General features: G+C 30.3%; 1 protein-coding gene across 1 annotated transcript; it reads right to left on the bottom strand.

Moving 5' to 3' along the window:
- Positions 1-667: 667 nt before the first annotated feature.
- On the bottom strand, positions 668-8,851 carry ING1 (RING/FYVE/PHD zinc finger superfamily protein). The gene is made up of 7 exons (XM_020348550.3): positions 8,671-8,851; positions 8,467-8,538; positions 6,207-6,394; positions 5,647-5,710; positions 5,395-5,500; positions 1,000-1,162; positions 668-917 (listed from the first exon to the last, which is right to left on the bottom strand). The coding sequence occupies exons 1-7, from the start codon at positions 8,696-8,698 to the stop codon at positions 807-809; spliced, it is 732 nt and encodes a 243-aa protein (XP_020204139.1). The 5' UTR covers positions 8,699-8,851; the 3' UTR covers positions 668-806.
- Positions 8,852-11,343: the final 2,492 nt, after the last annotated feature.

An 11,343-nucleotide genomic window follows, 5' to 3' on the forward strand; every position in this document is an offset into this window, starting at 1 on the left:
TAACCAGATGTCACCTAAATTGTTTCTATCTTAACCCAAAAATAGATAAACGAAAACTTGGAAAGGAATCCTTGTAAGTGTGAAACACACTCTTGTCCATCGTACTTCTTAAATCCTGTATAATCATACTCAAGCATTAACCTTAGAAATTCCTAAGAATGCAAATCATTACATTGTATGTCATACAAGAATTTTCGTGCTTTTTCAAGTCAAATCTACACTGAGGAGAGCCTTTCTATAGCTCGGAAAACCATATGTACATGCTAATAGTGTGTTTTCGTTCCAAAACAAAAGCAACCATTTCTTCCTTCTCATCTCACCAAACAGCTTTGAAATATGTGAAAAAACACACCGTAAGTCATTGGAAATTTGTACTTCCCAAATAACAGCTACAGAAGCAAAGTTTCTAGGCCTTGACACATTAAAAATAAACAAAACCCTTCTAGAGATATTAAAATATAGGATTAAATGTATTTTTAGTCTTTATATTTTTGTCAATTTGTACTTTTAGTCTTTGAATATTTTTTTTTTTACTAGTTTTAGTATCTGAACTTTTCTCAATTTTCATTTTGAGTCCTTTCCTCCTGTTAATTGTTTTGGTCCCTGAGATCAAGATTTTTTTATTTAAGGAGAAAAAACTTTAGGGACTAAAACAAAAAAAAAAATATATTCAGAGATAAAAAATGAAAATTAATTAAAGTGAATATTAATTAAAGTTCAAATACTAAAAACATATTTAATGGTTAAAATATATATACACATTCAATCATTTTTAACATTATTCTTATTCTTCTATCAGCCTCATCTCATTTGCCTCGACGACGATTCTTGGTTGCTGCGCAATTCGAACAGTACCATTTTCCTTTTGGTTGTTCTTTCAGACCAACACAACCAAAATGAAACCACTCTATTTTGCACTGCCAATTAGAACAGATCAAGGAAATATGTAAGTAATGTAAGGAAATATGTAAGTAATGGGGAAAAAGACCAAACACATACATTGGGGTTATCGCATGCAACCATTGCTCCATAGCTAACTTGATTACAAAAGCAGTATGTGGGTTCATTTGGATCAACTGGTAAATCTAAATCCATGCCAGTTGGGTTTGTAGTGGTTTGTGCTTCTGTTGCTGCTGCTGCAACCAATGTTGTTTGTCGCGTTCTGGAATAAATTCAAAAAATGTACGTCAGATTGTAAATTTTTTGTGTCAGCTCTAGCTTTCTAATGTTTGATATGTTAACAAACATGAAGCATAAATGTATGTATTCGTCATGGGAAAACCGGAGAAAGAAAAGAAAAAGCTAAAATTGTAAACAAATACCATTTCCTCACTTCATAAACTTCCATATCAGGAGGCATTTGGTACACAATTTTTTCATATCCGAAATGATTCTTAGGAAATGTATATTCCAAGAGTCATAATTTCTGAGAATAATTAAAATCCGTTTGGTTGGTCACAAAAGTTTTTAAAAATATTTATAAATATTACATAGAAATCAAAGATTTTTACTATAGTAAATAGACAAATAAAGATAACTTAACATTTTTCAAAGATTTTTACTATATTAAATAGACAAATAATAGTAACATTAAATTTTTACATGAATAAAACTTTTCATTTAACTTAGAAATGTTAGATTCTCATCCACCTTCATAGAAACAATTTCATGGGAAACATACATAAAAAAAACATTTGAGTTAATAAACCAAAGGTAGGTATTAGAAAACAGCAGAGAGAGATTCGCTGTATTATTGAGAAAATGAATTGTATTCTGTGTTTACAATAGGAGAGCAACTATATATAGGTAGTTGCTGAAGCGTACATGACACACCTTAGAGTAGTGTACTAAAGAAACTTTATAACAGAAAAAATAAGAACCTAACAAAATAAAGAAAAAAATACAATTCAGTAAGCTAAGCAGAAGAGCTTGCGCACCCTACTGTAATAACGTTAAAACAGTATACTAACATATTCTAACAGTAGGAAACTAACTATCCTATTAGAGTATTGTATAGAATCATTACTTGTATTCGTACAGTTAGTTACAACTGTTGCTGACTTAGCACAGTTAAGGTAGAGAGTCATGCTGATGGTGACTCTTTTGCGTTGCAACTGCTATGATGCAGTGTGATCTTGTATAGCCGCTTGACCGACGAATAAGGTTTATTTTACATAATGTTATCTATTGGATGTAGTTGTATATATATTTGTACAGGATATGTATATGACCGTGAGGGTTTTATTTTCAGTTGTTTATTTTCTACCTTATACAAATATAGCTTACATATCTGTTGCATGATAATTCTAGGTTATTGCTATTATTTCTTTTCCACTACGTAGTAACTAAATTGTAGTGTGATAAGCAATCAAGTCGTTACACAACTATGACTAGGGATGAGAATAAATCATGTCTTAAACAGGGGACCTACGACCTGACCTATTTAAAACTTGCCTTGGCCTAACCTAACATATTTAATAAAAATGAAAGGTTTAGACTTTTAAAAAAGCCCATTTTTGAAAAGGTTGGACTTAGACTTATTAAAAAGTTTGTTAGCAAGGTTGTCAAACTCGAGAGTTTACGCAAACTCGTAGAGTTCTCATAGACTCAACTCGACTCGTAGACTCGTAAGAGTCTACCTAATATTAAAAAATATTATAAAAAATGAACACACACTATGATATTGCTAATTCAACATTCTAAGTCTGAAATTAAACACTAACAGACCAAATAAACACCACAAAACAGCACAGCAAACCTGAAATTAAACAAACAGGACTTCAAGATTAAACAAAAAAGCCCAGCAGAGTGTGCTGGTTTAGGCAATAAAAACAACACCTATAAATTGAAAAACGTGGCAGAGGTGAATAAACGGTGCTGGACGAGCAGGAAAATGTGAGCACGAACAGCTTGTCGAAAATTGCAGGGACGACACCAGAAGCTGCAAGGACGGCGCCAGGTAGATAGAATGAAGTCGGACGGTGTCGTGGGAGCTCGAAGCCTCGACCAGAGGCAGATCAAAGAACGCGGCAGAGGGAGAGTGCTATTTTCGTATGTGGAAAGTGAGAGATTGAAGAAAATAAAGAGGAGACTAGAAACCATCTCTAAAACGACGTCATTTTGGGCATTTAGGGGGCAAAAAATTAACCTGAATCTGACTCATGGACTCGCCCACAGACTCGCGATTCTGCCCGAGTCCAGCCGAGTTTACCCGAGTCTACCAAAAAACGATTCCAGCAGCGAGTTAACCCGTTTTCCTACCCTAGACTCGTAAACTCGTACGATTCTACGAGTTAACTCGCGAGTTTGACAACCATGTTTGTTAGGCATGATAGGTCAACCTATTTATCTAATATGATATAATAAAAAATATATACATATTACATTATTAACAATATAATTAAATAAGTAAATTTGTAATACAAAAGACAAATTATCAATATTTTTGACATTTCTGTTATACTTAAATGTTTTACATTCTTTGTTCAGACGAAATCAAGAAATAGAAAATAAAAAATTTAGTAACAGCACCTTCATCCGCTCTTTTCCTCATTTTCATGGTTAGTTATTTATTAAGTATTTTTCTTTGGATAAAATTATCTTCTTTCATCACATTGTGCATGAATTGTTCATCTTACGATAATTTTTTATTTTCATTTTAAAATCTAAATTTTAATAATAATAGAATAAACTATTTTTTTATCACATAAATTAAAAAAAGATTCACATATTTAAAAATAGATTTGTTAGCTTATTTAAAATTAAATTTATTGACTTATTTAACGTTAATGTAAAATAGGCTAATAATAGGTCATATCGGTTTTTAAAAAAGTTAGGCTAGGCCTTTAAAAATACTTGTGTTTAGCTATCTATGGGGACCGTCACCTCTGCCTTCCTCAAATGCACAGCAATTTGATATGTTATTGGCCCAATTAACTGAGATTCCAAAGGAATTGGCTTTGAGATTTATGAGTGGTTTGAATGATGTGATCTTTAATCGAACCTTTTTAAATAATATGATTAATATCCCTAAATATTTGGTCTTTAATCGAAGCAAATGGCATTATATGATCCATGTAGCCAACCTCACCTAATGAGAAAAGGCTTTTGTTGTGGTGGTTTGAATGATGTGATCAGAAGAAAAGCGAGGACTTGTGATCCACCAGAAACAGTGCCCAGAGCTTTTCATTCAGCTATAAGGATTGAGAATGAATTATATGGCCAATGTTGGTTTCAGAAAAAGAACTGAAATCCTCAACTTCCTATTTGGTGTGGTTTGCCACAAGTCAAGTGGAGCAGTTACATATTGATACAAGGGAGGAAGTTATACACAGAGAACACTGGGTCTGACCACTAGCTGTTTTGGGCATAACCCATTGAATTCAGGTCCTAATTGAGCGTAAGAACATGTTATTTCTTCTATAAGTGCGAAAGTAAGTGGAAATACAGTGGGAGCAGGTGCAAGTTCTGCTGCTAGTAATTCATAAAATTTGTTGTTTAGAAGCCATGGCATTAGGCCTTTACCTTATCAAGACTCGAGTATCAGAGAATGTTAGGAGATGATGGTCGTTGTTTTCAATTTGGCCAATCATTTGGGATACTTCGCAAGTGTCCTAAAAGGATGTATGTTACCAGTGCTTATTATGGGGGAAAATGGTGATAGGAGAGGAGAATTCATAGGGGTTGAATTGATGAAACCAAATTCAAGTGCTGATCCGAGTATCAGAGAATGTTAGGAGATGATGGTCGTTGTTTTCAATTTGGCCAATCATTTGGGATACTTCGCAAGTGTCCTAAAAGGATGTATGTTACCAGTGCTTATAATGGGGGAAAATGGTGATAGGAGAGGAGAATTCATAGGGGTTGAATTGATGAAACCAAATTCAAGTGCTGATCCGCAAGGGATAGTTTCCTTATTCTAGCCTTGAGGACAAGGCTACTTGTGTACCGGGAGGCTTTGATAGTCCAAAATCTGGTTTAGTTATAATTTTGTACTATGAAGCTATTAGGCAGTTACTTTTATATTAATTTTGGATTAGGCAGTTATAGGTTACAGTTGACAGTTTTAGCGATATAAGTTCAGTTACAGACTAGAAAAGTAAATTAAGGTATCATATTGTTGTACCTTGTGTTTTAAAGGAGTAAACTCCTAGTTGGGGAATACTGTGTTTGTACTCAAATCTAGCCCAAAAATCATATTATTTCTATCTTTATTCAGAATTCAATGCATTTATTTCTTGAGCCCAACACATACAGAGTACCATAAAGACAGGCATCTTATTTAGGGAATGTGAGTATTTGACAATTGAAAAGCATAAAGGATAAGCTGAAGCATCACACAAGTGATAAGCTACTAGAAAATTGATCAAAATTATTTCAAGAACAGTTACATACTTTTTTCGCCCTCCTCTACCTGTACCACTTTCATTACCCCTTCCAGATTTGGTATTACCATCAGGACCTGAAGCAGGCACTCCAGTTATTGCAGCATTTTCTCTTTCTGTCATAAATCATTAAAAAAAAAAAACTTTTACTCATACAAATAAGATTAGTTAGTTGCCAAATACAATATACTTCAACCTTATCAGAAGACTATAAACGACAATTACAGATTGAGTCGCACATAAAGGGTAGGAAGAACAGTACCACGCCGAATCTCCTCGTCAAACTTTTTCAGATACTGATCAAGTTGCTGTATGTGTGTATCTACCTGCAAAACAATAATGAATATGTAAATACTAAATCCTTGAAATCAAAGAAAACAACCAGTTTTACATTAACTTCACTGAAAAAATTATGCCAATATATTCAATTCTTCAGCGGAATTTATCTTAACAAACAATAATACATGCATATATAACTCCTTTAACAAGCTTCTATGTGTTAAGCCAAATGAGGTAGAAAAAAATGAAAATAAGGCATTAACATCATACATAAAGTTGTGAACCATGTTGGTATAGCAATTTCAAAGGCAGTGAATACCTGAGTGTAAAGAAAATCATTGACAACACAAAAAAAGGGGAAAAAAGAAATAGTTAAGAAGCAAGATATAGATAGCAGAGTTGTGGAAAGACAATCCTTGATCCAGCTATATCACAGTAGGTATTACCAAAAAAACCACAATATCGAAGTCAAGGCAGACATATTCAAAGCCAAACATTAACTACGGTCTTAAAAATGTATGTAACAAGATAAGTGTGGACTACCAAATCATATGCCTGGACAGCCAGGGCTACTTTTTCATCAGCAACCCTGATGCTATGCTTTTGCTCATCAAGCGCTTCATCAGAGAATCTAATAACTGAAGTATCAGGTGTGATGTTTCCAGACCTAACTCCTCGCCTAATATCTTCAATTTCTTGTTCACAACGCTGCTCATTTTGCCTTTGAATATCTGTTTACACACATAACAATGCATCTGGTGAGTGGAAACCTCAGACAAGACTCACATGTGATATGATACACTAGAAATAGGACATGCCCAACTATTTTTCTTTTTTCTTTTTCCCTTTTTAACACAAGAATGGGCATTGCAGATACTGATCACAAAAAATGAAAAGTAGTGCACTGTGCATTGAAATTAATATCTAATACCCAATTCTATTTATGGGTGATAATAAATAACATATACCATATAAATGAAAATAACATTGATAGACATGTTCAATCAAATTATCCATAAATAAGTTGTAAAAAATTCTGATCACAAACTTATTACAATGTATTGAAATTTGAAATTGCCATTGGACATTAAAAAATCTAGTCTAACCAATGTTTAATGTTAGAATTGTAGCATTTAACAGTGTAGTGGCACAACTGTGATGGGTCTCTGGAATCTTATTTCAAATTTTGTTCAAATCCTTATTCACACAACATGCACTACTCTCTCATCTGTTTTGACACGAACCGCCAACACTCCGGTGCTTTCTGGTATTGTTTTCAGCCAATCCCAGCATTTTCCAGCCAGGCCTGGGCATATCCACTTCTCTACTTTGAATGTACTCTGTTCTGTCAATTGTATACACATGTTTTATTTCTAGAGAGTGAGCAGACACCAGCATTTACTAGTTGTTTTAACTTTTAAGAGATATGATTCATCTTAAAAGGCTCATTATCATATAAAAATTGTAAAGCTTAACAACTTTGAAGGTGAATATATATAAATCTTAACCTTAGTTCTCAATTTAGATTTTTGTCATGTTAACTATATACAGGTCATGTCTCCGTGTCCGTGTCCAACATTCGTGTCCAGAGTCGAGGCTTCATAGCCTTCTGAGGTAACTCATACCCCTGCCAGCTATAGCCGAAAGGTAAGAAAAACTAAACAGCAATGCCCCCCTCCCTCATGAAGCTAACCTCTGATATTCGCTTTTCCCGTAACTAACTCTGCCCCACTACATGCACAATCTCTATTTTACCCTTTCTAGAATATACTTTCCATATTTTAGACCCCTGCTTAGAGCATCAATTGGGCCCATAGAATCAATTGGACCCATGGTATTTCAGACCAAACACGCAGCTATCAGCAATTAATAACTTTGCTTCCGAGTTTGTCTATGGTAAGGATTCACATATTATAACCAATGACTGACACCAACCTAGCATCCTGCACCTGATTACTTCCACAACATGTGGTGAGGCAAATTGATCTCAAATCAATAACAATCCTTATCCTTATGGCTGCTAACCAAGGTTTTCTGAAACCTGGAAACCATGGCAGAAATCACCATCGCACATCGGACAGAATAGTTCCATCATAATTCAACCATTATCATACAACTGAATCACACTAGAAACACATTCTAAGAAAAAAGTGCACTCAGTTACCCCGACACAGACGATGATAGTCAGAGCCACTAAAATTTACTATACTCACTATAACCCACATAGCATTTCTTAAGAATTGGTTTTTCTTATCTTGTTATATGATAAGTGTGATCCTTGTAGCTGGCCTCACCTAATGAGATAAGGCTGTTGTTGTTATCATGATATATGATCAAAGAACCAGGAAAAAAGAAGAAGAAGAAATGGCATACTCTCCGTACTCGAATCTAGGAAAAAAAGAAAGACAAAAAATTAATTCACGTTGATTAAGAATATTAGTTAACTTCATTTAATTTCCCAATTTCAATTTCATGGGAACTTGTTTCAAATGGAAATAGTCTTTCTCGATTATTTTGAAGGTCATGTGGTAGATATCATGGGAATCAAAATGATCATTGGAAATAAAATCTGAAATAGATAAAGAATATTTTGGAGATGATTTCATTAAATACTGTAAAATTAGTTAAAATTTATTTATATTTTTTTTTTGTTTCACAAAATTTATTTATATTTTGGATCACCAAACATGATTTTTCTCCTTTTATACTTATATTCAAATCTGGAGGGAGTGGACTCTTAAATAATCATGTTTTCATTCATATAAGGAGTAATAAATAAATAAAATTATAAAATTACAATTACCCTGTAAGCTCTTATCTAGGTCACGCAACAATGCATACTTTTTCTGAAGAATAACAGGCAGTGAGTCCAAATCTGCAGAAAAACGCAAAGTCGTTTGTTAATGCAAAAATGAAAGCACAAACAAACACAATTAAACCCTAAAAATCCTAATTTGTGCAATGCGAAATAGAAATCGACAAACAGAGAGAGAAGGGAATAGATTACTGGCTTGAAATTCTTCAAGAAATGACATTAGGGTTTGCGGAGAGAACGCTCGAACGGAAAACTAAATTTCAGTTCAGTTTAAGACGAAAAACAAATGTTTCTGAAACAATTCTCATTATCAATATCAATATCAATATCAATATCAATATCAATCACAAGGAAAGTAAGAAAAGAATTTGAGTTTTTGCCTGTTTTGTAATAAATTGAAAAGTCAAAATAATTAATCTATAACTATAAGCAAATATTAGGTAGCTTATTATTATTTTTTTCACAACATAGAGTTATTTCTTGATTTACCATATTATTTGTTGAAAAAGGTGTAATCAACAATTCTAAATTTTACTTTTTAAATAAATAAATATCATAAACTTTTATTTTATTTTAATTAATTATTAAATTTTATCTAATTTATAAATAGATATTATAAATTTTATTTTTATTTTAATTAATTCTTTTTTTTTTGTTTCGTCCCTAGAGTATCCACCGCCGATAGCAGTGACTAATATCCTCGCTACGTTGGAGGCACCTCAAAAGGTGGAATAGCTGACTCCAAGATTTAACGCGGCTACATACACAAGACAGGATTCGAACCCCTGACCTTGCTTAAGCATAGATTATTCTAATTAATTCTTAAACTTTACTTCTTTTACAAATAAATATCCTTAATTTTAATTTCATTCTAATTGATTTTAATATTTGATAATTTATTATTTTTATAAATTTTTTATATTATTAATTTAAAATTAAATTATTTATCTTAAATATCAATTATTCACTTATCTTTTTCTTTATATATTATAATTTTATTCAAAATATAATTAAAAAAAGAGATACAAAAATAAAAAGAAATCTTTATTTAATTTTTTCTTATTCTAAGTATAAATAAGTATAATTTAAAATAAATAAATGATTATAATTTAAAATAAATAAGTATATGTACCGAAAAAGTAATAAATAAGTATAATTTAAAATAAATAAATGATTGATATTTTTTATCTTAATAATTTAATCTCAATATAATATAAGAGACTTATCAAAAAATAATTAATTAAGATAAAAATGCAATCGAGGTGTTTATTTGTAAAAATGATAAAGTTTAAGAATAAATTATAAAAAAGATTAAAATTTATAGTGTTTATTTGTTAATAAGACAAAGTTTAAGGATCAATTGAAATAAATTTAAAATTTGTAGTATCTATTTGTAAAAGAGGTAAATTTTAAGGAGATTAAATAATTTTTTTTCCTTATTATTATTAATAGGTTGAGTCATTTATTGCTTTTATATTTATTTAATAAAAGTCTTTAAAAATTATTTTTTATCAATCTTTATATATCAAACAAACAATTTTATCTTGCATGACAATGTTTTTAGAAATTTTTCGTTAAAAAGAAGGTTTTTAGAGATTTTTTAAGTTTTATTTATCATAATTATTTATGAATTAAATTTTATTTTAACTATATATTAAACATAAATATTTTATCTTATATTAGAGCAATTTTAAGAACTTTTTTTTTTAACTAGGGGATTTTTTGAGTTTTGTTAACTTATTATCTAATTCTGTTTTATTTATCATAATTATTTATAAATTAAAATAAATTATTAATAAATAAAAATAATATTATATTATAATATAAAATATTTATCTAAAACTTAAAATTTCATTATATGTTTAAAAATATCTATTTATACAAATTATAAATATAATTTATATATTTAAGCATAATATTTATTTATATATAAAATTTAATATAAATTTTAGTTACATATAATAAATATTTAGTTTATACATTACACAAACTAAAATACTAGTTATTTTTAAAAAAAATATATTTATCTTATTATTTTCTTAAAAAAACATTTATTCCACCACTCTTTTGTTTGTTTATTTAGTTTGTAAAACATTCTCACTATTTAACATGCATCTATTCACATTAAGGGAACGTTTGATACATGAACTATTTTTATATTTCTAGGAATCTTAATTTTTTATGTTAGATAATTATTTATAAAAAAAAAAGATTCCATGAATGTAGATTTCTAAGAATAATTTTTATTCGACTCTCCCACAAAAACATTCTCAAAAGGGTGAGGATTCAACTTTTTTGAATTGGGAAAAAAGTTTAACATATAAAAAGAATACAATATCTTTTTTTAGAACAAAAATATATCTTTCTCTCTCCTTCTATTTCTCTTTCTCTCTCTATCTCTCTCACTCACTTTGTTCCTCTCTTTCTCTCTCCTTCTATTTCTCTTTCTCCTTTTTTATTGAGTGTATTATTTTATATATATTCACTATAATTAAGGAGGAATATTTATTATATTTGATGTTAATTTAGATAAAAATATGTAACTTTTTCTTAAATTATTTTTATAATGAAACATATTATATTTTAGGCGATTTTGAGTTAAAAAGTTTGTTTCATTTTACACTTTTTTCCATCTCATTGTTGATCTCAATATTTTTTGATTTATCTACTTGCAATGGATTGGACCGATATCTTTATTTTTTTAATTTCTGGTTCAATAAAAAATTAGGATCATCAATGGCAGAATTTTTGAATTTACAGGTTGTAATTTTTTTTAATTTAAAAGTCATCAAAAAACAAAATCATTCATTTTTATTTATAAAAAAAATAATAGTCAAATTTCACTAAGTAACCATTTGTCACACA

This window comes from Cajanus cajan, chromosome 7, assembly GCF_000230855.2.
Source record: "Cajanus cajan strain Asha chromosome 7, NIPB_CcT2T_4, whole genome shotgun sequence".
Classification (NCBI taxonomy): Eukaryota; Viridiplantae; Streptophyta; class Magnoliopsida; order Fabales; family Fabaceae; genus Cajanus; species Cajanus cajan.